The sequence below is a fragment of the Cololabis saira genome, chromosome 21 (assembly GCF_033807715.1).
Source record: "Cololabis saira isolate AMF1-May2022 chromosome 21, fColSai1.1, whole genome shotgun sequence".
NCBI lineage: Eukaryota > Metazoa > Chordata > Actinopteri > Beloniformes > Belonidae > Cololabis > Cololabis saira.
Window position 1 is genome coordinate 15364661 of NC_084607.1, and position 27024 is coordinate 15391684.

Here is a 27024-nt window from a genome sequence, read left to right on the forward strand (position 1 = left end):
CATTCATTAATTTTATTGTGAAAAAAATCTCTTCATACGCATTGCCTTGAACTGTACAATCAATAATTTAAAAAAAGAACAATATTCAGCTTAGTGTTTGAAGGACATAATCGCTCGCATTCTCTCACACACACACACACACACACACACACACACACACACACACACACACACACACACACACACACACACACACACACACACACACACACACACACACACACACACACACACACACACACACACACACACACACACACACACACACACACACACACACACACACACACACACACACACACACACACACACACACACACACACACACACACACACACACACACACACACACACACACACACACACACACACACAGATAACTCAGCAGCTTCAGCCCAAATGAAAAAACAGGAATAGTGTCTTTTCAGGTCACTTTTCTTTTAGACAGAATTCTTTAAACAAACAAATTCGGAACATAACAGGCGAAATTAGAGGTCAGCCCTGACGGGGTCCTGAGTCCAAATCTCCCAGAATCCTCTTCAAACGTCTAATGTTTTTTAAAACTGGGAGCTCAGCTCAGGAGAGATAGAGTTCAGCAAATAAACTTGAGGAAAAAGCAAAAACAACAGAGGAAATGATTGAAAACATCAACACAAAACAGGAGGGTTTTTACAACAATAAAAGTCTCTGTTCATCAGAGAACTGGAGGTAAAAATGTAAGTCTTGGCAACAAGCTCAAGAGTCGCTCCCCTAAACCACAACTGTGTGTGTTTAATATCCGTTACTGGGGCTGGCCATAAAAGGAGGGAAATGTGTGCAGAAAGGAAACGTTACGAGCAGAAATGCATTAAAACTGTCCTCAAACAATCTCATATGTTTTAGTTGTCTTTGATGCTAAAATATCAAATTAGTTTTCTGCAGTTATCTGCAGGTTTTATCCCATTTCCTATGATCCTCATCACTCATACACTTGATCATTTTCATTATTCTAACGACGCGCCAGCAGCAGTGACAGTTGAAGGCTACCGTGAACATGTTCAGCAGTTTGTTCATTTAGGATAAAAAAGGAAAAAAAAAGCACAATGATGAGTTTCTAAAATAACTGGGATAAAAGTTTTGAAATTTGGATAAATAGGACTAAAATTAAATTACTTGAGGTGCTAAAAGTGATAAAAGGCTGCAAGTAGTTTTGTTTGAAGAGGTCTTAAAGCAGTGTTGTTTTGCAGAAAATGTTGTAAAAGTGTGTGAAAACACTAATATGGGATCTAAATTATGAAATAATCCATCTCTGGACAAGCAGCGTTGCAGTAATCTTCTCAAAATCTTGAGATCTTTAAGTCTGAGGGCTTTGACAGCTTTCTGAGATGAAAGCGGGTAGAAAAGAAGCAGATGGATGAAGAGTCAATAAACAAAACCAGAGCTGAATGAACCAGAGTTGAAATTAAAGAGGCATTTCCACAAAACACCTGAAGAGAAGCGACTAAAAACAAAACAGGCCGAAGCTGAACGCCTGCCGGTAACCCAGTTATTACACACGGGGGAAACAAACACATGCCAAGTATGAGAAATAAACCTCGCAGCAAGCGCCGTGGAGGATGAAAGCACAGCGAGGAGAGACGGAGATGAAGCCCTCCAGAGATCCATGAAAGGAGCATCTATAATTCAGCGGCTGTGAATCATGGGACGGGATGTGGAGACGCCGGTGCAGATCAGACGACGATGTGCTGCATTTAGTCTCCTAGGAGATCCAGTCGGAGCAGTTTGGCGGCTAAAAAGCAGCGACCTGGAAGAGTTCACGTGTTCAGACTTGTTTCTACACGAGCGCTCGTTCAGCCCGACAAAAAAACACACACGAAGACGCGCTGGGGCTGAACAAAGTCACGAGTGACGGACCTGAACGCTGCGGAGGAGTCATGAAGGGATAATGTTAGGCTGCCTGCTGTTTTTTTATCCAATTAATCGTTCAAGATCAGAACATGATTGAATTATTATCAGCGGAAGATACTTGGGGCTACTATTAAATGGCTAAGGCTGTTTTTTTCTTCTTTTCTTTAAAAATCTCATTAAAATCAATAATTTTAGTTACATTTGCTGCTAAAACATTGATACGCTCACTATAGTTAATATACACATTTTAGTGTTTTTAAGAGAGCTTTTTTCTTGGAAATCTTATTTCATTTCACCTTTTAAAAGGCTCAAAATGGGAGTGATTGTGGATGTAGCTGAGAGAGATTCAGAGAGGACAGAAAAACAGTAAATAAGGGTCGCTGCTGACTGTCAATAAGAGTGATTGTTTTTCCACGATGGCGGCAGCTGTCCAGCGGTTCAGACTGGTTTCAGGTCCCTTCTGGTGTTTGTGGAAAACAAAGCAGACACAGGAGAGATGGAGGCTCCGGAAACCAACAGAAAACAGGAGTGAGATCATCTAACAGGTGACACGACAGTTTTCTGCGAGGCCTCCCACCTAAAACCTCCTGAGGACCAGCAGCTCTGGTCAGCTCAGACTCTGACCATGAACCACGTTTAATAAAATGTTTTAAAGGTTCAACTTTGGGCCATGAAGAGGTATAGGACCTCTCTAGTACCAACAATACTGTGACTGTAACACTGTTTCTACCACGCTGGATTTCAGTGAGGAGTTTCACTACTTTCCACAGGTGTGAGATGACGGGTAAGGTGAGAAATGATGAATCCCAAAACAAAAATGAGAAAGAAGAAGACGAGTGATGGTAGAATAAATGTAATTTGTGAAGCTGCCTTTCTCTATCTCATCTCTGCAGAGCTCCCAGAAGCTCCTGGGTCAAAGAAAGATGCATCACTTATTTATCCAAACAAAGATGGAAGTGTCTATTTAAAGGAGCAGCCTGGTGATAATCTGAGCCTGAGAGCTGCAAACCTCATCATTATCCTGCAGCCCAAAGCCCCAGCAAAGAACTAAATAATTAATTCACTGCAGAAAATATTCCCTAACAATTTCTATTTTCCACCAATATGTTGTGTGTTCAGTATACTGATTGATTGCTGCTTAAAAACTAAACAAAAACCAAAAGAAAATACAGACAAACGTCCTTGTCCTTCAGAAACCAAAAGAAAATCAGTTTGTAATCAATTTCATGAATGATATCATTTGTCTCTGATCCACACAGCAATCAAGTTTCTTCAAGTTTTAGTTTTGCTCTGCTCACCAATGCTTCAATTAAATCAGAACTAAAAGTCACAAAAAGATGAAAGGACCTAAATCAGGCCATTTTTGCATGGTATCCATGGTAACGAGCATCTCAGTGACAGCAGAATGTTAAAACCTAAACCTTGGTGGGTTTTCGTCACGAAGGATACCTGACTTTCAACGAAAAAGTGAAAAGTTAAACTCAAGGCACGCTGACGAGGCCGGAGCCGAGACTTGGTTTCTGCTTGTGTCCATCAGGTTTTTTAGGGGAGAATTTCTGGAAGCTTCAGCTGAGGATAAACGGTGACAAACGAAGTGCTGCTCGAGGACCGACGGCGTTCTAGTGTTTTGAATGTAGCTTATCAATCAGTGAAACAGAAATTCAACAGAAATGTGGAAAGAAGAAAGCAGTTGTGACAAAAACCAAACCTTGAGTTGATGGCCTAAATGCACAGACATGTTGTGCATCATGTAGAGTAGTAAATAAAGGGTGGAGAGAGGTTTCTGTACATGTAGTTAACATTCCAGCAGTGATGAGCGTTTCTGGAGTCTTCGTCTCTCAGTTTTAGCAGACGGGCGTAGTGAGAATCCAAACGAAGAGTCTGTAGTTGTTCCGTTACCCCCTCACCTGGGGAGTACTCTGTTCTCTTTAATGTGCTCTACAGAAGGCTGCAGGTCCACCTGCTTCCTGCTCTTCACCTCCTCAGGTTCAGCCAGGGACTCCCTCCGGTTACCTCGGCCCTGGCCGTCTGCCTCCCGATGCCAGCCAGCACGTGGCAGGAGTTAGGAGATTTTACAGTTGTTGCGGGTGCAGTTCTGCGGGGGGCTCTGTGGGGGACGGATGGACTTGGGTCGCTTCAGGCTGTTGCCCTTGGAGCCCCCGGCCGGGTTGGCCAGCGAGTACGAGCGTCCGTGCATCATGACGGCGTTCATGCCGTTGGCCATGGAGAAGGACTTGAGGTGGGACTTGATGGCCACGGGCAGCGGGAGCTTGTCGATGAGGTGGACCGGCGTGCAGGACACGATGGCCCTGCAGCAGAGGTCCTGCAGGCTGAAGACTGCGGAGCAGAGAAGGTGGTTACGGTTTATTCCTGTCAAACTGAATAAAAGCACCTTCAACCAACAGAAGCGCTCACATGGCTGCAAACGCCCTGCAGGTGGGTCACGAGTTCACATTTGCAGGAACAATGGAGCCAGATGAAAACTTATGAAACTTTCCTTTTCATTTTCTAATTTAACATACAGTTTATGAATAAATATAGCAATTACTCTCATAAATATTAGCTAGATGGAAATATCATGTTAGACCGGTGTTAATTTATTTAATTATTGCAAAAAAATATTAGATTTTCCCTAAAATAAAATAAAAAGAAATTAAAAAAAAGCACAACATCCAAAACAAGAAAGATGTTGCAACTCAAATCATCTCTGTGTTGATAATCTGTCTTTTAAAATGTAAATAAATACTAAAAAGCTTGCCAATAAAAACAAGGAATGTGTTTATGAACTAAATTGTGATATAAAAAACTCTAAGTATATTTATAATGAAGATAAAGGTGTGTACAGTTCAATGTTCTGCCTGTTTTGAGGATTGTGGAGTTCGCCGTCGTCGTTTCCGCTCAGCCTGTTTCTGACGCAGCTCATGCTGCTTTTTTTATGCTTCGGATGAAGTTGAGACAGCGGAGGAGTTTGAATATGTCAAAGCAGACTCCATTTACAAGAACATTAGTGTGTAATTTGCACATGCGGGAAAGGGAGAGATGACAGGAACGAGGTAAAATGAGTCAGAGAAGAGACATCCATCAGCTGTGGTCCATGAGCTCATTAAAAACATAAAAACAGACTTCACACGGCTCCTTCAGCCAGGCGGTTAAACGTGTCCCATCTGAACCCCCCGTATCTGGATCCATCCACCCACCTCTGTTGGGCCTCCAGAACTTCTCCATGCCGTGCCGCATCAGGACGATGCGCGACAGCTCCGTGAAGGACTCGATGACGTTGAAGTTGCACAGGGGGCTCACTTCGAAAAACGTCATGCAGTTCTTCTCGGCGTACGCCCTCGCCTGCTCGGTGGGAACTTGCCGCTTGAAAGCCAGATGGAGACGGTTGCCTACGAGGATCCGAGGAACGCCTGGAGCATGCTGGGAGGGAAAAACAACACAGGACTGATTAACCCACCGCTGAGAGGTTCAATGTGCTGTGTTGACAACAAAGCCTCTGAAAACATCCATATCTGAGACTTTCATTTGCACGACAAAGTAGTGTGGGATTATTCTTGAAATTCCTGAAAATATTTGAATAAAACATTCGGGGAGGAAAAGAAATCTGAGTCATTACATACGTACAGTGTGCCAAGCTGAGGTATGTTATGAATTCAACAAGCTGGAGGCGGCAGTTCTCTATAATTCACCCCGATCTGTCCTGACAAACTGAATGAAACATGACGGCAGCGAGGAGTCGACCTCCGTCCTCCTCCGCTGCTCCTGTCTGTCACCACTCATTAGCCTCTGCTCAGTCCTCCAGCGGAGAAACAGGAGCAGCAGCAGAGGCTGCTACGCGGAAAACAACTTCCTACTAGCATCTTAAAGTTGAGCTTGTTGAAAACAGCTTGAGATCAACTGAATAAGATGCAAGAAACGCTTCCTAGAACCACTTCTGTGTGTATGTGGACGGATCAACACGAGCTGACGTCCGTCACCATTTTTTAAAATGTTTGCTGTATGAAACCATTTTTGTTTACTGATGAATGATTGTAATTACTATAGTTATTATTTGACAGAAATGCTGTCTGTAATGCAGTGGTTCCCAAACTGTGTGCCGCGGCACACTGGTGTGCCTTGAGGCAAGTCCAAGTGTGCCGTGGGATTTTGTGACAACCATAACCTTCTGCAATATAGTATACAACTAGACAAAAATAATTATTTTAATTTACTATATACTACTTTGAATGCACCCATTCCATAATACAGAGGCAAACTCTTTATCTAAAAACTATTTTAAAAAATCCTCCTGAAATGGGTGTGTTCGATGAAGCCCAATTTGATAAAGTTTAAATATTTTTGTGAAGTATTTTGTTAATAAATATTTCATGAGTAGAATCGTTGTCTTTGTCATATCTTATTTGGCATCAGTAAATAATAAACTTAACAAATAAACAGATGATATTAGTGATAACACGTGCTATAAGGCTATTTTGCACAATAGGTGTGCCTTGAAATTTTTATTTGTCCTTTGGTGTGCCTTGGGCACAGAAAGTTTGGGAACCACTGCTGTAATGGATGTGATGAGTCATCAGCATCATTAACGAATGTTGAAGTGTCGCGGTTTAGATCACAGAAGACCTGAAACATCTTGCTGAAAATGCTGAAGGAACTAAGCGTCCTCCAGGGGTTCAGTCTGCTCGGTTCCTTCCTCATAACAGCATCAGTGTTGCGTCTCCAGTCCAGCCGGATGTACCGTATTTATGAACATCAACATGTTTACACTCCTCCACCACCTCCACTTCTTCTCCTATGATGGGAACAGTTTTTATCTGCTCCTCGTAAAATCATCATCTCCTTCGTCTTGTTCGTACTCAAGGTGGGATGATTGTTCCTAGGCCACGCAGCCGTCCACCATCTCTGTGCTCAGTTTCTCATCCAGCCCTGATACATCCCATAACTGCAGAGTAATCTGAGTATTTCTGCAGATGACAGGACTCTAGAAATCTGAAGGTTACAGAGTGAAAAGGATTCATCTGGTATTTGGGGGTCTACTGTCGGGTCTTGTTTTGGTTTCTTGAGCTTTTGATCATCTGCTCCCACTTGTAGAACATCTTTCTTGTTGCCATGGTAACCCATCCTAACAGGTGGTAAGGACTGAGAAAAAGGCAACTGTGGAAATGCTTCAAGTAACAAAGCATTAAAAGAGGAAAGAAGAATCACTCAAAGATAAATGTTTACAATGAAGAACAAAAAAAACGATTTAGGATTATATAAAAAGTTATCAATATAACAGCTATAACAAGCGGCCTCCGTGAGCGGCGCTGGTCATGAACTATCTGATTCAACTGAGAACCCGGCGGCTTTTATGTTTAAATTTGTACACTGGATTGTTGGCAGTGTTACAGGTCAGGCTTAGCAAGGTTTACGTATTATGTCATCTCAAGCCTGAACACTCAGACACGCGTACAGTGGCGCCAAGTCCTAAGCTGACAGCAGCTCAGTGACGTTTTCACAACTTTTGAGCCAAATGTGCTGACAAACTGAAATGAGGGTGTTTATGTGCGGTAGTGACGCTGTTAAATAAATTAAATAAATCCAATGAAAACTGCAGCTCAGTTAAAAGCTAAATTGATTGAATGTGGACTTGAGTTTCATTTTAAACGTTTCCACACTCTCAGGTATATCATCCACAGAGACCTCACCATATGCGTTTTATATCCTGAATCCAAAGCTTTTATTAAACCCACATCCCTCAAAACACGGAGCATTACGAAGGTTTTTCCATCACTCCAAAAGTGTGTCCCAGTTTTTTCCCCCTGCAGTTTTTCTGTTCTGCACTGACTGATTGGAACATGTGTGCATTTCTGCGTTTGTCAGATGTGAGGAGTAATCCTCCGAGTGAAAAAGCAGCGATGAGTTTAAAAATCCGTCCACAGATGAACATGTTCGGAGGCTTTTTCCAGCTCAGAATCAATACCTCATTGCCGTTTGAGTACGCTGTGAAAGCTGTAGGCGAATCAACATGGAAAAGCAGCTGTTGTCTCATTGATTTTATATCCTCGTTAACTGATAAACCCTGCCTAATCCCACCTGGCTTATCTCCCACTAATGTGTCTTCTCTGGTTCTCACACACACACAACTGTTCCTGCAAAATTAATCCTCTTCAGTCCGACAGAAAACACAGAAGTACAGTTTTCTTCTTCGAGTCATTTTTAGGGAACTTTTACTTCAAGTTCGCCTTTTAATTTACATATTTCTATCTCAGCAGCCCGGCCAGCTGTAACCAGTCACTAGCCATTTCTAGTAAACGCAGTCAGCGATGGGCACCTAAGAGCCGCTGTTCATAACAACCAGCTGCAGAGTTGCTCGAGTTTTTCACTTCATTTACCAGCGTTCCTACTCCGCTGCACATTTGGATGTTTTTTGTTGACTGTTGCTCTGCCTGCGTCACAGGCTTCATTTCTCTGGTTGGTTGCACGTTGATCTGCTGGCGTCCAGCGGCAGATTCTACTGCGTCTGTTGGTACAGCTCGCTGGGAATCAAACTCAAATCCAGATGAACCAGAATCATTCTCATCATCATCATCCATTTAGTTTCTTAGTCTTAGTCTTGTTTTTAGTCTTCTTTGTAAAGCGCTCTGAGATCTGTCGTTTCAGGTGAAAAGCGCTATATAAATTGAAATTATTATTATTATTCTTTGTTTTGTTTTTTCTTCTTGTTTTGTACGGAAAAACAGCTGCCTGGAGAGGCTTTACTGTAAGTTTTAATTCGGAATATATTTGGAAAAAATTATCCGCAATAATTAGTTGATAATTGGTTGCTTTTTTTAATTAACAGACATTTCTTTTGGTTTCAACAGGAGAAAAAAAAAATCACTACAATTATGATTTAATACATTTGAAATGTGACATAAATTGTCACCATTTCCAACAATGTCAGATAATTTAATGGCAGAAAGAGTTAATCCCTGTTAATCACCAGTAGAAGTCCTACGCAGGGTGGGTGAAATGGTTATACTGGATTAATAGTAGGCAGTAATTACAGGTAATCAGTGCACAACGGATGGATTGTCTTCATCTGTTTTCGTCTCTACACCGATTATCCTCCACCTCCACACTATTTCTGTCCTCAAAGGCGTGCAGCAATGCCACTTCTGTGGAGGTGGAGCAGGAAAGACCAAACTGGAGCAGAAATTCCACAAGCCAAAAATACACACACATACACACATCCTTTTTGTGTCCAAGTCAGCAGGAAGGACGTAAAGCCTGTGCTCACATTCGCAGGTCACTCACAGCTTTGTGTCATTTCACCATTTCATGTACAAGAATTTGGTCATGAAAAAGACAAAAACGATGATGCAGCGGCAAAGAAACAAGTGGGTGGAAGACAAAAGAAATCAAGTACGGATGAATGTGCCGGTGATGAGGTCAACCATGCAGATTCCTGTTCATTTCTGTTTCCTTTCAGTGGAGCTGAAAACTTTTTTTTTTGGAAAGTTGCAGAGAAAGCTGCACTTTTGTTCAAGTATAAATAAATTCGTTCTTAATTTAAAAAAATAGAAACATGCTGAATTATGACCCCGAAGACACAGCAGATAAATTATGAGACCAAATATTTAAGGGGAGGGATAGAATGCTTCCGATCGGCCTCACCTCATCGATCTCTCTGATCCACCTGTCGATGCCGTCAAAGGACCACCTGTTCGTGATGTCGTACACCAGCAGGATTCCCTGAGGAGAAAAGAAAACACTCAACATTTCCATGTGTGCTTTGTAACGTTTACTGCAATGTCTGCATGTTTAAGTCATGCCGCTGGTTTAAGTGAGGTCCGTTTAAGCTGCAAGTGTCTCACCTGAGCCCCGCGGGAGTAAGAACGAAAGATGGTGCAGAACCTCCCCTGCCCTGAGGTGTCCCTGTGGGCAGCAGCAAACACTCAACTAATCATTGTGTAGTCGTTGGAAAAAATACATAAATCTTGTTTTGGACAAAAGAGCAAGAACTCCACAAAAAAACATAATTTAAGAGCACATGTCAGTCACTTCCCCGCCTGCAGGACAGGTAATAAAAACCACACCATCTATATTCAGGACAACTTGATCTATATGACTAACAAAAAAATAGAAAAGATATGCACAGTTTAATTTACAAAAAGCTTAATGAAGTCCTAAAACTTGCTGCAGTCTCTGACTAACACACAAGGAAGCAGCTGTTTTCAGACGAGGATTAATCCAGTTTAAGTGGGATCCCGTCAAAATAAATGACAGTGTTTTATTATGGGACTTGTCGACAATAATAATGTCAGACATATCCTTCAATTTCTTCATCTCTGCCACTTCAGACAGGCCCGAAAGAGTCTGAGTCATTGCAGAGAAATGGAGAGGAAGCTGGGGATGGGGAGGGAGGGTGCATGAGCGAGAGGGAAAGATCATATTAAGATGGTAAAACGACACTGAGCTAGCGAGGAGAGGGTGAGACACTGAGGCAGCAGAAATCAAGAATACTCTGCATCATGGCGCAGCTTCAAACTCAAAACTTGGCTCTCCACAGGGAAGAGGAGGCGTTGCTTCTCCCTCGAGGAGCTGAATTCCTTGGCCTACTTCCACCAAACATGCCTCGCCTAGTGCTGCAGCGTCTCAGCTGACAAACACACATCTGCTGCCTGTACACATGCACGCTTATTTGTTGGACGTAAAACTAGACTTAATACATGACCCATATCTGTGTTACAGTGAAAATGATTTGTTTCTGTGTTTAAGCAAGGCAAGGACTGTAAAACTAACTCTCAATAATCCTTTTAAATATACACATGCACACAGAAGTATGAAATTAATACCCACAAGAACAGGCATGACTGACTGCATTTGATTCTCCACTTCAGCACTGTGGTGTTTTATGCTGGGACAAAAAAGTTGAGCAGCTTTAGCTGCTGTTTTCTGGGTGTGTGTGTGTGTGTGCAGGGTGACCCATATTTCTGCACCAGAATGGTTTACAGAAAGTATGACTTGCAAGGGTGCAGCAAAAAGCAACTCAGTTCGCCGTGCATTCTTGGTTTTTCAATAGTGAAAACTAAAGAAACAAACAGAGCAAAGTGTTTCTTTCACAGGAAGTACTAAACCGAGGAAGTCTCACCCTGACCCATTAAGGAACGTTACTGAACACAACTACCAATGAAGATGCGTCTTTCCATTCAGGTTTTTCTACACAGTTACAGAACCCCGTCCCCTTCAAAATGGAAGGAAAAAAGGGGGTTATAAATGTGTAGTGGTGATACAGGAAGTGGCAGCATCAGATGAAGCTGGTGTGAATATGTCTGACTCGCAGAACTGTTAGCATACAACTGCTGAATGTCAATTAAATGTCACAGTTTCTGAAAAGATGCAAGTTGAAAATGGAAAGCTTTGGTGACGATTTGGATGAAAACTCTTTTTCGGAGGGAGGCCCACATTCTTTTCCACAAGATCACAGTCTCAACATTTATGTGCACTGATTCAAAGTAAAATTATGCCTTCAGAGCTTTGCCTGAGCTGACATTTTCCTCCATTTTTCAGTCTTTGACATATCCATATCTTAATTTTTAGCCACGAGTTCAAAACGTGTGCTTTACTTCACTTGCAAAATCTTTAAGGGATACTTAAGCGTATATTTGTGCTTACCACAGCTCCAGCTTCACTCTCCGGCCGTCCAAAAGGATGGTGGTGGTTTTATAGTCGATCCCTACACAAAAATAGAGGAGACAGCTGTGAGGTAAAACACATGCTTCAGCTGCAGTGCTGCAGACAGACGAAATGATTCATCAACTTAAACTCACAACACACCACAGAGGAGTGTGTAATCAGTCTTGATTCTTCTGCAAATAATCCTTTAAAATGACACAAATCTTTCACAAATGTGTATGAACTGTAGTGACTCTTATGCTGCTATGTACTTTCACTTGTGTCACACAGTGAAAGTTGGTTGTTTTACTTTCAGTGCGCGGCCCCTCGGGCCGCTAACAGGTCTCTGACTAACCTGTCTGACAGCAACACCTGTTTCCCGTTACCTGCACCGTGTTCAGGCACGTTTTCGCAGCACCTGAGGCCAAAAGGTTAACCACACAACCTTCTCCACTACCGATTAGATGTTTATCTATATACTCAACAACAGCTTTATGTCTCTACACTTTCATAAATCTTTTTTGTTTAATTTATGGATGTGGCTGGTAGGGATGGGCGGTATGGACTAAAAAATGTATCACGATAATTTCTGGCATTTATCCCGATAACGATAAAAATGACGATAAAAAAAATACTTTTTCTTTCTTTCTTTCTTTCTTTCTTTCTTTCTTTCTTTCTTTCTTTCTTTCTTTCTTTCTGGCTAATTTCTTTCTTTCTTTCTTTCTTTACTTCCTTTCTTTCTTTCGGGCTCATTTCCTTCCTTCCTTCCTTTCAGGCTCATTTCCTTCCTTCCTTCCTTCCTTTCAGGCTCATTTCCTTCCTTCCTTCCTTCCTTTCAGGCTCATTTCCTTCCTTCCTTCCAGGCTCATTTCCTTCCTTCCTTCCTTCCTTTCAGGCTCATTTCCTTCCTTCCTTCCTTCCTTTCAGGCTCATTTCCTTCCTTCCTTCCTTTCAGGCTCATTTCCTTCCTTCCTTTCAGGCTCATTTCCTCATTTATTTATTTCCTTCCTTCCTTCCTTCCAGGCTCATTTCCTCATTTATTTATTTCCTTCCTTCCTTCCTTCCAGGCTCATTTCCTCATTTCCTCATTTCCTTCCTTCCTTCCTTCCAGGCTCATTTCCTCATTTCCTCATTTCCTTCCTTCCTTCCTTCCAGGCTCATTTCCTCATTTCCTCATTTCCTTCCTTCCTTCCTTCCAGGCTCATTTCCTCATTTCCTTCCTTCCTTCCTTCCAGGCTCATTTCCTCATTTCCTTCCTTCCTTCCTTCCTTCCTTCCAGGCTCATTTCCTCATTTCCTTCCTTCCTTCCTTCCTTCCAGGCTCATTTCCTCATTTCCTTCCTTCCTTCCTTCCTTCCAGGCTCATTTCCTCATTTCCTTCCTTCCTTCCTTCCAGGCTCATTTCCTCATTTCCTTCCTTCCTTCCTTCCTTCCTTCCTTCCTTCCAGGCTCATTTCCTCATTTCCTTCCTTCCTTCCTTCCAGGCTCATTTCCTCATTTCCTTCCTTCCTTCCTTCCAGGCTCATTTCCTCATTTCCTTCCTTCCTTCCTTCCAGGCTCATTTCCTCATTTCCTTCCTTCCTTCCTTCCAGGCTCATTTCCTCATTTCCTTCCTTCCTTCCTTCCAGGCTCATTTCCTCATTTCCTTCCTTCCTTCCTTCCAGGCTCATTTCCTCATTTCCTTCCTTCCTTCCTTCCAGGCTCATTTCCTTCCTTCCTTCCTTCCAGGCTCATTTCCTTCCTTCCTTCCTTCCAGGCTCATTTCCTTCCTTCCTTCCTTCCAGGCTCATTTCCTTCCTTCCTTCCTTCCAGGCTCATTTCCTCATTTCCTCATTTCCTCATTTCCTTCCTTCCTTCCTTCCTTCCTTCCTTCCTTCCTTCCTTCCTTCCTTCCTTCCTTCCTTCCTTCCTTCCTTCCTTCCTTCCTTCCTTCCTTCCTTCCTTCCTTCCTTCCTTCCTTCCTTCCTTCCTTCCTTCCTTCCTTCCTTCCTTCCTTCCTTCCTTCCTTCCTTCCTTCCTTCCTTCCTTCCTTCCTTCCTTCCTTCCTTCCTTCCTTCCTTCCTTCCTTAAATATCACCCATTCCTAGTGGCTGGTGATGTTTACTAATATTCACAAATGAAACATAAATTAAAACAAATAGGACTAAGCGGCATGGCAGTCATCATGAGCTCCACCACTGCAGGGTACTTACTTACACAGCTAACCTGCACAATGGATTCACATGGATATAAAGGTTTATCTCTTTAACAGCATCTCTAAAATGTTACTGTGATGGGCAGCAGCTGCTGGCTAACAGCATTAGCAATATCGTCCAATTTCCAGGCAGCGTAAAGCTGCCGCTGAGCTAAATTGCTGAGCTCGGGGTAGTCTAATTGAATTGGAGTGAGTGCAGGGCTGCGTCTAAAGTGCTTCTTTTCCTCTCGCTGCCAAGGATCACTTAGCCATCCCAGGTAATCAATAGCCTCTCTGTGATGCCTCTGATGTCTTAGCTGAAAAGTGCAGCTTGTGTTCTGGGAGGCAGCTGACGTTTGTTTCTTACGAGACGCACAGGAAGCTGTGTGAGGTTTGTGCCGATTGTGTCTGAGAGATGTTTGTTTAACTCAGGGAATGTTTGACGAGTTGTTATTCTTCTGTTTTTTTGTCAATAAACTTCAAGAGACGTTCAATAAAATGCTTCAGTAAGAAAGTATGTGATTTACTTAAATGCTGTCTCGAGGTAAACATGATTATGTTTCCGTCTCTGTTTCCATCACAGTTACATTTGATTTCCAAAAATCCTCAGAAGACTAATTTGCAAATAAATAAAATAGACAGGGACATTTATGTATCAACAGTGTTGTTTAGGATACAATAAAAGAAATGTCAGCCTCAAGGCCTTCTTTCAAGAACCTAAAGGTTCCTTAAGGTTTTTTATATTTTAAAGTCCCAGGTTGATTGGGATTAGGGCTGGGCGATATATCGAGATTTTGATATATATCGATATATTTTCAAACGCGATATGGTACGAGACAATATCGTTTATATCGATTATTAAAAAATTTTTTTTTTTTTTTTTTTCTTAATGATTTTGATATAGCTTATTTTGTGACAAATTGACTTGAATGTTTTTATTTGAGATTTGCACAAATGTTTTGTTATTTGCACAACTGTCAACCTCAGTGGAAAAGTCTGCCTGTTACTGTCTACATTGTATTAATTGCACAGTGTATTTTAATTTAATTGTTATGCAGGAAAGGGATATTTGTTTTATTTTATTCAAGAGGCATTTTTATTCTATAAATGCAGGCAGTTTATTTTTATTTCATTTGTTTTATACATTTTGATATTGTGCAGACCTCTGTTAATAAACGAACCTGTGTGACATTTGGCACGAGACTTTGTATTAAAACTGATTGTTTTTTTAAGGGTTTGCCTCAGAAAAAAATGAAGCTAACAGAGATGCTATGCTATAATGCTTTGGGGGAAACCCCAATTAAGGCACAGAAAAAATATCGATATATATCGAGTATCGCCATTTAGCTAGAAAATATCGAGATATGACTTTTGGTCCATATCGCCCAGCCCTAATTGGGATGATAAAAATGACGCCCTGTGCTACAATTGCAGTCACTAAAAATCAGTAATGTGACCTCAGTGCGGTCAGGAGGTGGAGCTAAAAAAAACCCTAACCTGGACAGTATGTACTACAACCCTGGTCTAGCTGCTGTTTGTATGCAGTATCCCACCATGAAAGTGATTAGGCTATGGCATAACCAGAAGTCAATCGAGTCAGAGCTTGGATCGGCTCCAGCTGTGAACCAGATCCCTGGAAGTAACACATGATCCAGATTGTGTATTTTCCCGCATACTGCATCCTACATTTCAGCAGAATCAAAATCACAGTGTGGTACAAAAGCTTCAAAAATACTGCAGAGTTCAGTCAGTGACCAGGAACTAAATTTAGGGGAAGAAGCCACAAACAAAGCCAGAGGTCTTGGTCACAAAAGAGAGGAAAAAAGAAAAAAAAATCCAATTTGAGTAATCCTAAAATTAAAGAGGCTTATTTTAAAAATTTGATGTTTTTTTCCCACTTTCATCAACCTTTTTCTAACTGTGAAATAAAGTTTCACATAAAAATACTTTTATAGAAACACTAAAGGGCTTTTTGACGTGTTTAAAAACATAATTACTGCAGTTCATAGTTAAAGCTTGCCACACTACGGGATTTTAAAGCCGGGTTTGAGATTTGCTCCCCATAACAAATGTTGGGACTAGGCATGGGGCGATATACGATATTATCATATATCGCGATAAAAAACGGCCGCGATAACGTTATCGTGGGGTACTGTAATTATCGCCAATCTTTTTTTTTTTTTGGTCACACAAGGCTACCAGCCAGGTAGAAGCCAGTGCTATTTTTTTCATGTATTTTATTAATATTATTATTTATTTAATATTTTTTCAGAGAGTAGTACAATCCGTGGCACTTTATTTTCACTCAATCTTTGTGTTGACCATGCAGCTTTTGTTTTGTATACTACAGAGCAGTGCCTTTATTTTATTATTTTTCCAGAGAGCCGTACTAAGTAGCAGGCAGCCAGCCACTGTTAAAGTTTCAGAGAGTAATACAATCAGTGTGCATTTGGCTCTACTTTGTCACTTTATTTCTATTTGTCACTTATTTCTTTCGACTCTCAGGGAAGTATTTTCTTACAAAAAAAGAAAGTTCAAATAAGTACCGGTACTATAGTTTACACTTTGTAATGCATAACATTTACAGTACACTATTTGTTCTCTACCTCAAGTGTCACTGTGTTGAGAATGATTTGAGAATAAATGTTCTGAAGGAACCAGTGGATCCACGGTTATTGTTTTTCCTTGCATTTTAAGAATTTTATAAGCGACGCGCTAATATCGTGATAATATCGTAATCGTGATATTTTTGTCCACTAATATCGTGATATGAAATTTTCATATCGTCCCATGCCTAGTGGGGACATGGATTGATTTGAAGCCCGTTGAAGGTGTCAATACAATTATTGGAGCTTAACCAACTCAAACTCTGCCTCCCAGTGAGAACCTCACAATGATGATGGTGAGCAGACTTGGATGTTGCGACTCTTACAGCTCATGGACACGGCACCGAAAGTAACACAACCCAAACAATTGAAACAGAACCATAAAAACATTTATGATGTCTCAGGGGCATTTTTGTTTTTCTTCTGAATTCATGATAATTCAAATTTCTGTGAAGTCCTGTGGAACCGCTGCTATGAAATCCCAACAAGTGTTAGACATGTGGCTGAATCATGTAGTAGTTTTTGCATTTCCTAAAGATTAAGACAAAAACTGGTTCCAACTGTCCTTGCCCCTATAGTCCACCATGTTTATAAAACTGTTAACATTTGAAAGCCATCTAGTACTCAGCCATAGGGGTGGGCAAAAATATTGATACGGCAATATATCGCGATACATAGTCTCCTGATACGATATCGATATTCAATGTATGTATTGCGATATATTGCCGTATCAATATTTTTGCCCACCCCTAGCTGCACTTTATTTTGTGATTTCAGTGTGGGTGAGACACTGCATTTTATTTTTGTCATTTTAAGTCAGGGGCAAGTAGCTGTACTGTATTTTTGTGATTTCAATTTCAGTGTGGGTGAGACACTGCATTTTATTTTGAGTATTTTGTATCTAAGAATAATGTACACACTGCACTTTTCATTGTTTTTCAGTGTGTTTTTTCATGCAAATATGTTGCATATTAAAATGGAAAGTTTGAATTACATTGTTTTGACTCAGTCTGTCCAATGAATTATCACTATCATCTGGTGTACATATATACAACTTGGATTTTAAGATGTGTAATGCATTTTTAAATTTTTCGGTGAACTATGTAGAATATAATAATCGGGATATCGCATAATCGGGATATCGCAATGTGTATCGTATCGTGGCTCAAGTATCGTGATGCGTATCGTATCGTGAGGTCCTTCCCAATACCCACCCCTACTCAGCCAACTTTAACAGATTATTTCAGTTGTAGTAGACATTAACTGTGGAATGAGGTGTAATGAAATAAGGAGGAAGTACTCGGCTGATCAGAAGTTTTCAGTTACAGCTCCGACCTGAAATACCAGGTACAATCACAAATACTGCCTCCCAGCAAAGGCTATTTAAGGGGCTAAAATATACTTCTTGGGTGTTTATATAATGTCTCATGGCGGTGGCAGTAAAGTAGTGGTTCAGAAAAAGGATTCTCCAAAGATTCCTTGTTCCAGGGGAAAGCTTTTACAGTCGAATATTAATTAATCCGAGTGATACTAAAACGATATTTCAAGGACTTTCACCCATCAAACACCCTGGTCAGTCACATTTTAGGTTAAAATATCTACACTGTATACACATTAATGTTAAAGTTTCAGGTGTGCAGCGCGATTGGGTGGACAGTCTAGAAAAGACAAGACTAAATATTCAGCTGCTTGGTGAAAAAAGGACTTCATTACAACCATCAGCTTCAGGTTTAGTTCAGTACGAGTGCAGTGATGTTTTGTATCAATAACAGGAGAAGAAAATGTGGAAAGCGTGGTGCAACTTGATTTCCGTCTCAACCCGGTCATGATGCTTAACAGTTTGTGTGTCAGCTTGAGCATCTTTGAAGAGGATTAGACCACATCCAGCTTTTCATTTACCTCCCACTTCTTTGTTTATACACACTAAAGCTGCCTCTCCTCCATGAGGGCAGCATGGGGGAGGGATGTGGGGTAACTATGAGCTGGCTGACATCCAGCGATAACCGTCACTGGTGGATGTGGGGCTGTGAAACAAGCTGGTCCACTTCTACAATGAAACAACAAACTACTGAGCCAAGTTGATCCCTGAGGAATAACTGGTTGTTAGTGTGCACACAATAAAGGGAAAAAAGATGCAAGAACCTCACTTGTCTAGCAGATGCTCTGAAAAGTGTTGTTTCAAGCTGTTCCTGCATTTTAATTAGCTTCTCTTCTTCACAGCAGTGGTTTTTTGATGTTTGGCATCACTCAACTGGGAAAAACTAAACCTTACTGCGGTGCTTAGAAACCAATTTACTTCATTATAGACTCTGCCCTCCAAAACGTATATAAAAAACCGATTAAGTACCTTATCAGTACAGCTGATAAGGAACCACTTTAGCAGGATTCACACCAACAAAACATTGGTGCGTAAACAGCCCTGACAACTTTGCTCTCCTTCAACAATAAATGTCAAAGAAAGAGGGAAAAAAAACTAAAGTTGAATGCAATCATGAGGGAAGTTAACTTTCACACCTCTGCAGCTTATTAAATAAAAATAATGTAAAAATCTGTTTGTTTTCTGTCAGTTAACGAATCAGTCAGTCGATTGTGTTCCAGCTGAAACATCAGCGATGTGACAAACACTCGTCACCTGAAGAGAAACCCTGATGTGAATCCTTACGATAACCTGAGTCACTCTGCTGCACCACAGACATCTTCTGATCACCATGTTTATGATGAATAAAAGCACAATCTGGCAGATTAGAGTATCCCGATAGATTTGTCCTCCTCAAAAAGAAAAAATCTGATCCAATCATAGCCTGCGGACTGCATCATCCAATTAAAATGATTCCTCCAGTTCTGATTTTCTCCTCTTGAAATATTCAGGGTCCTTGGAAACACTCAACCCCCACACCTCCACTAACCTCTCTTTGCCAAGGGGACGGAAATCAATAGCAAAGCTTCTGCCTGCGTAAACATCCTCGTCTGAGTGAGTTCAGCTGTGTTCTCTACCCTCCATTTTTAATGAAGCTGTTTGAGGCCTTTTGACATTTCTGACTTCAGTCGGGACGGCGTCCTCCTATAGATGGTGTTTTGAAGCTGGACCGGCGGACATTCTGGCAAAGCACGAACCCAGTTGTTATATACATTTATTTATCAACCGACAGGAAATTGGAGTGCCTCAACTTGAAGATCCCTTTTCAATAACAAAGATGCAACACAGAAATTCTGATAAATCATAATAATAAGTTAGTGTTGACTTCACACATAATACATTGTGCAATGTGCAATCAGGATAAAGTGCATTAATTTATTATTAAAAGAAACCTCGTTAATGCATTTCAATAAGTAATGGGGGACCACTGTTATTGTGCTAAAAAATCCAGGTCTAACTCTGCTACTCATATCAAATATGATTCACAGTGCATAAAATCAACAGAGATTAACAGATTTGAATGTTCCTAGGAGTTGCTGAAATAATAAAAAGCTCTTGCTACTTGAGGAAATCAAACATCTTAAAACCTCCAGGGTTTTGGGCTTACAAAGCTGTGAACTGGACTTTTGCCCGAGCTCCGTTCTGGTTGTTGATGAAAGCAGTTTCACCGCACTCAGAGCAGGTTCACGACTCGTGTGAAAGAATGAATTCATCAAACACTGATGTTGAGAAAACTGGGTCAGTAAGAGTCGTTATTGAGTTTGTTCAGTCTCATTTAAACTACAACACAGGGACAAACATCTCTTCTGCTCAGACATTTTTTTATCTCCAACTGCTGCTGTGAAAAATTTGATTTGACCTGCAGCGAATGTGGATATCTGCAATCCAACAACCTGAAAAAGGTCTCCAGAATGCTGTCAAACACCAACAAGCAGCTGCCTCCTCCGGCAGGATTCATTTGATAAAGTGATGGTGTGAATACCTAAAACCTCATCTGTGGCTGCATCTCCACATCTGACTGCTGGAGAAAACATCTGCACAGTTTACCTTTCAGGCATCAGTGATCTGACATCACAGATTTAAAGTGAGGAAATTAAGACTAATTACTGTGCATGCATGCCCAGCTGTGCTCCTTAGTAGTTTTTCTTGACAAACATGCGAGTTTCCCGTGACATCCCAGTCATTCACCACATTCTTTTAGTCCTTTGAAATTATTTTCCTTGACTTCTGTGTTGCCGCTGGTTTTCTATCATCTCAGTTACTGATAAAAATCAACTAGCGGATAATTGAAAATCACCTGAGTTTAAATAATCCATCACAACGTCTGCTTTAATAATCCTGCTATAACTCCAGTTGCAGCGTTCTTTGCACCGATTTCAAAACATCATTTGTGAAAATAGTGTTTCTAAAATGAATATGGATTAGTGTTATGTAAGCGGAAACATTAATTTAACTTTCATAAAGTAATTGATATAAAGTTTCAAATAGTACAGGGAGGCTTTTATTTAAGTTATAGTTTTAAGATGGCCATATTATCAAGAACAGTTGTTTAATTTTACGGTAGATTAGCAGAGTAACTTATCAAGTTTATGTGCAGATTCAAGTTTGGACAATCCATCAACACCAAGCAAACCCTGAATAATTGAATCATTTATTTTAATAATGTAATAAAAATAATAGCTGTGACCACTGTCTTGAAAAATGACAACACCTCATCAGTAGTTCATGTGCAGTATCACACTGAGGACTTTGACTCCTAGTCAGGAGGTTGGATTACACATTTACACTTACCAATTACAACAAATTTAAAAGACATAAAAAAGCAAGCTGAATGCAAAATGGCTGCTGTAGACAAAGACAGGAAGGAAAGGTGATAAAAACCCCTGCTGGCTGAAAATGTAAAAATGAAATACCGTAAGCTGCTCATTAAGACTGCTCCATCAATGAGGCGCCAGTAGATTTATAGACCTAATTGTATGTTGGAGATGTATAATTCTGGCATTTTAGTTGTATTATTGCAACAGCAGACCTCACAACATTGCCCAAAAAAAAGACTGAATTTATTTGAATCAGATTATGACGGATCTGAGTATAATTGGTTTGAATTCTATTGTATTTGATTTGATATGAATTGAACTCGTTTTTCTTTGTAAGGTGCTTGACATTTGTTGATAATTGGTGCTGTGTAAAAAAAACTGAACTAAATTAAAAAGAGGGCTCACATGCAAATGTATAAGCAAGACTTCCCAAGGCAACCAGATTGAAGAATAAAAAAATTCAGGTTTGACAGATTTTTAATTGTGGTAATTCTAATGATGAAAAAAATAAAATAGTGTAAAGCAATCGGGCAAAGACAGACTGAACCTGGTGCAGGACTCAGAGAAGAACAAGACAATCTTGTGATTAAACAACAAAAACCTTCCAGTTCTTAGAATATCAAGAGTTCAGGTGAGGATTCAGGTTTTGTGCCAGCTGTGGATGTTCAACCATAGAAAAGTTGCTGATGTGAGTTGTGACTTGCATGAGAGTTGCTGAAGTACACCAGATTGTACACATTTCTCATAGGGATTTTCATCATTGAGGTGTTAAAAAGTATCCAACTTCTTAGACAGAAGAAGAAGAAGAAGAAGCATCTTCTGCTGGTATCCTGCATGGTCCATGAGCTAGTAGCCAGTTGCATGAGTGAGCTGTGATACACAACCTTAATTTTACAGCAGTATTTTGGAGAGCATGACATAAGTATTCATTGACAAGTCGAAAAACAATAATCGACAGATTCATCCGATACCAAAATAGTCATTAGATGCCGTCTCACAAAAAGGTGACATTTGGACCGTCTCCTGAACAAGGCTGAACAACATCTAAGTGCATTTTTTCTTATATCGTAATTATTACTTGAGCCATGATTACTAAGCTCAAATCCAATATTTGCTCTGCATTAAATTTGTAGCATATAATGGAGCATTAAAGCACCACATAGAAAGTTTTTCAATGTTAAGACATCATTTACAGTTACATTTGAAGGAATGTTTGATTTAACTAGGAATCGTCTATCCAAAATCATTTCTAACTCTCAAAAGGTTTGTCTCTTACAAAGCTGCAAATTGCTTTACAGTGCTACGTCACACATCATCGACAACGAAACTAGCTCACAAAGTATGACAAATAAGAAATATCAGAAGGAAAAAAAAATGAGATTGACTGTGGAATAGACCAAACAAGATTAAATCTTGGACATTGTCCTAAAAGCAACCTAACCTGAAAGGAATAAAAGTTCCTTTATGCTGCTTTTACACAGCCCACGTGGTAAAAATGAAACTATGTTGTTTGTATGCAGCGACTCTTCAGCTGAAGGTCATCATTAATGAAAGTGTGATACGGATACTACTCAGTCATCCTACTTAACCATAAATCAGTTGTTGTGGCATAAAACGGCACATTATTAGGTCCTTCTCATCTCTCTTCTTACATTCTGTATAAGACATCTGCTATAAAACACAGGGGAGATGAAAAGGTATCTCTTTTGTCAAGAGTTTGACATTTTTCAAATCCATATAGTCACTGTGTTGATAGACACAGCACGTCTACAACCGAGAAGTTGGCAATCACCCTCGAGGGATTCTCATTATGGTTCTGCCATGACAAGTGACTTAGAGATCATTATGTGTGTCACGACTTAGCCAAAAATCTCATCACTAATTTGGCATTACTTGTTACATTTCTTGTTCAGTGGGCTGTGGTGCTACTTTAATGGTGCTACTGATAATGGATCATGGTATTGAATCTAGTTGTGTCTACTGTACTGCAGCACATTCTGCACGGCTTCTTTTAGTGCTGCACATCTCCCTTATTAAATTCAAAATTCTTCGATGACACAGAAATCCTGCTTTTGTTCGGGACTGATGTAACATTTATGCTTTCAGGTTGAAGAGTAACCATTTCTTTAAAGATTACATATACATCTCAAGCTTCTGCTATTTCCATATGTTTATACTTTTCTCCACAGGAGAAACAGTGAATCTCATTGGTGGGCATGACTGTAATACAAGGAGGACATTGTGACTTTGTATAACCAGAGAACAGCTTTAAGCCTTTATCAGACGTATTGCATAAAGTATAAAGTAAAATAACTGCCTTTGAGGTTTACTTATTACATTATTCAAAATTGCAGCTTACAATTTAAATTTGATTATTTGTTCATCTCAAGTTCTACTCTCAGGTACCAGGCCCAAGGTGTGCTAAGGATGCATTTATGACTCGATTACTACTAAAGCGCAATTTTCAAAATTAATTTCTCTAATACACAAGTTAGGGCACAGAAACGGATTGAGAATTCATCAGTATTATATTGAAAATGAGAAAGGTAATTTCTGAAGTAAGATTTGTAAAATTAGGAGAGTTTGGAAATCATATAATAAGCATTTGATGATATATATTATATATATGCTATATTTTAATAGTACACGTGCTCAAATGGAGCCTTTAGTGAAGCATCTGTGATGTTTATTAGGATGTTATTAAGCAAAAGATAGAAGTGCAGGCCCCTTTACTGGGGTTTCCCTCTGATTGTGGGAGGTATACATGCAGATTTACAGCAGATCAGACCAGTAGCAATACTGCAGCAGCATGCGATGTTCAAACCACGACTGACCAAGGTGATCTAACCCTCCTGCACCGCAGAAAGATGATCCAGCCAGGAACAAAGCTGAGAAAAAGCCTGAAGCTACTGTGTGTATGTATGCACAAAACTGCAAAGCATGTAAAAACAAAAAAAAACAAAACTGCCACAACTGAGTGACAACTGACTGGAAAATATCCAGCATAACCACCACGAGCTAGACTCAGAGGTCACTGAAAAGCATGAATGCAGCAACAATGCAGACCATACATTTGTGACAGGCTGACTCACTTCTACGCGAATGCTCTGTGTGACAGCTACTGTATGTGAAGACAGTGAGAAGAGCTCATTGTATTTTCCTCCACTATCCACACACACAGAGCGACACACACAGCCAGAATGTTCAGGACTTTTGTAATGCGTGACATGTCATCACAGGAGGGCAAACGATCAGCTGAGACAGGAGTGACTCACCGCTACTGTAGGCATACGGAGACTCTGCAGATCCGTCCTGCAGGCTGTCCAGGATCTCTCCTTTGCCCACGTCGCTGTCTCCCACCAGGAGGAACTTGAGCAGGTAGTCGTAGCTTTTCACAGGGCTGCCCTGAGTGCCCATCTCTGAAGCCAGGATGCTGAGGAACAGCTGGAAACGTGGACGGGTTTATACTGGCACCCTTTATGAGTTACTCCTGCTTGAACATGGGTCCACTTGTGAAGCCTTTGTTTTACCTTTTTAAAAACGTTGTCCAAATAAACGGCGAATATATCAGACTAATAAGGGGCCACAGTCTCAGAGATGAAGTGTTGAAAAATAAGATGATCCCCAAAAAAGAGGTTTTGGAAAGCAAATCATTGTTATTGATAAGGTTAAATATAAAAGAAGTAAAAGCTATAGGTCAAAAGGTAGTGCACACCAGAAAGAAAACAAAAAAACAATGTAAACTAAAACCACCAGGTACCCACAAACTAAACCTAAGTGTGTCTTAGTGAAGTTTACTTTAAATAAAGATTAAAACACGGATAAACATGATTTACATGGAGCCAAATCACGTTTAAATAATCTGTTAAACTTAGCCAACCAATGAGAAAAATTAAACTTATATCCTGATAAAATACGTGTTTTGCTCAGCTGAAAAAACCCTGGATTCTGTGTTTTGTTTCTTTACATTTAAGAGACTTTCTGGTTAATTTAGCAACAAAAGCTAGTCCTGTCTGCAGCTAACAGCTAGCTCCTTAGCTAGCTCCTTCTCGCAGCAATAATTATTTAAATACACTCCCACGTCAGTGGAACCAACCAAACGCCTTGCGTTTTGAGTTTTATTAAGGTAAAACAAAAGAGCAAACACTTTTGTTCTTGTTTTTAAAGCTAGCTCAACTTCCACGTCGGAGTAATCTCAGGCCGCCTTGTCTTCATTTAGTCCTAAAATGACAAAGATTCACTTCACTGCCTCGGATTCATCCACAAAACTCCAGCGTCTGCGAGCGGGACCGAGGGGCTGCGGGCTGTGCAGTCCGGATCTGAGAGAGCTGAGCCCGGGATGTTTCCATTTCTGTGATTTAGACCCGCTGGTGTTCGCAGCTGCGTCTCCTCAACGACACTGACGCTGACAGATTCGAGCGGCCGGAGTCTTCCGCTGGCCCCGCCCACTCACGACCCAAGCCCCGCCCATTCCCGTCTCTGATTGGACGGCGGTTTCGCGCTGACACTAATCGCCGAGTTCATTGGTGGAGGAGAGCGTCAATCAAATGTTTCTGTCAACAATGCGCAGATGGTGAGGGGGAATGTGGAAAACAAAGATGATGCATTCTTCCCCTAAATGCCCACAGAACAAAGGCAAAGATATTTCACGGAGGAGATTTGTTTAAAGTTCGATTTGAAAGCTATACTTCTTTTTATTCACGAAGAAGCCGTGTTTGCCCTCTTGCAGCCTGTGAAAGAGCATCACATCAATTTAATCTGTCATCATCAGAAATAGGTTAAACTGAGATTAAAGAATATGGAAATTGCATCAAATCTCCCATCTGACTCATAAAATAGAATTTACTGAAATATTGACAAATTTATCTAACATTTAGCTTAAGCTTTGGTTCAAAAATGAATCAAACAAATTCAAATTCCACTTTTCTGGGGCCATTTACACCATGTTGTATAACTGAAACAATAAATATGTCATGTGATGTGAAGCTGTGGGCTGTGTGTATATTTGCTTCTATCTGTGTTAAATCTGTTTTTATAACATGATGACTCATCGCTCCCTTCAGCTTTGCCAGAACACCTACACACATAATGAACGAAAGATCCAGACCTGAACTGACAGCAACAGCTTGAATATGACTGTTAATGAAAATACAAAGAGCAAAGTGCATTCAGAGCTGTATCAGTTCTGATATGTACTGGAGGCAGCTGAAAACACGACCCCTGATTTTCCTAATTTAACAAATCTTGACTGGCATGTTAGTGTATTTGAGAGATTAAAATCTCAGAAATTGAATCATACCTCCATCTCACCTTTTCTTGTTTTATCGTGGCTCTGAAGGACAAAATTACTCAGAAATCTACATTTGAGACAATACAGAGTGATTTTTTTTTTTTAAATACTTCAGAGTTTAAAAGGTTTGAGGAAGAAAAATAGAAAACACTAAATCAAAGATTGTGTTTAAAGGCTTGGTGGTGCTTTTATTTTGACAAGTTTCAGGTTGATTATTAATCCAGGGTTCAAATTTAGCCAAAGTAACAAATGTTGGTACATTTAATGTTTGATAGATTAAAAATAAATTGTGATCTGCAACCAGATGGCTGGTAAATTATTTCAAAGTGATGCTCACTGTCCAAAATATCACATGATGCTGATCAGAGCAGCTTGCCATTTGGCTCTTTGAATTCCTGAATGTGACTGTTGCTGGATAAGGAGTAAAAAGGTGAAAGAGCATCAGTGTCTTTTGGTCTTTTTCATCAAAAATCACACAAATAAACAATTATTTCTGATAAGTCATCTTAGCTAATGCGTTAAAGCAATGCTAAAGACAAGTCTGCGTCAATGTATCAACAGAAGGCTTCCATTAAAAAATAATGCATGACACAGTTTTGCTGAAATTTCTTTTGGGGTGAGGTTAATTTTCAAAATCTACCAGCTGATGACCCAAAACCCCTCTCTGGTCTCCACCATCACTTAATTGGACACCATGCG

General features: G+C 40.3%; 1 protein-coding gene across 1 annotated transcript; it reads right to left on the bottom strand.

Moving 5' to 3' along the window:
- rab40c (RAB40c, member RAS oncogene family) lies at positions 1 to 25424 on the bottom strand. The gene is made up of 7 exons (XM_061711066.1): positions 24566 to 25424; positions 24311 to 24479; positions 11524 to 11584; positions 9723 to 9783; positions 9523 to 9600; positions 5085 to 5307; positions 1 to 4224 (listed from the first exon to the last, which is right to left on the bottom strand). The coding sequence occupies exons 2-7, from the start codon at positions 24450 to 24452 to the stop codon at positions 3950 to 3952; spliced, it is 840 nt and encodes a 279-aa protein (XP_061567050.1). The 5' UTR covers positions 24453 to 24479; positions 24566 to 25424; the 3' UTR covers positions 1 to 3949.
- Positions 25425 to 27024: the final 1600 nt, after the last annotated feature.

What these genes read in the sequence shown, in the direction of transcription:
- rab40c (XM_061711066.1), bottom strand. Translation starts at nt 24,452, where the DNA reads ATGGGCACTCAGGGCAGCCCTGTGAAAAGCTACGACTACCTGCTCAAG. An exon ending in TCCGTATGCCTACAGTAGCG is followed by an intron (nt 11,585 to 24,310) that starts GTGAGTCACTCC and finishes ATTTTTGTGTAG; the next exon opens with GGATCGACTATAAAACCACC. An exon ending in CTTACTCCCGCGGGGCTCAG is followed by an intron (nt 9,601 to 9,722) that starts GTGAGACACTTG and finishes TTTTCTCCTCAG; the next exon opens with GGAATCCTGCTGGTGTACGA.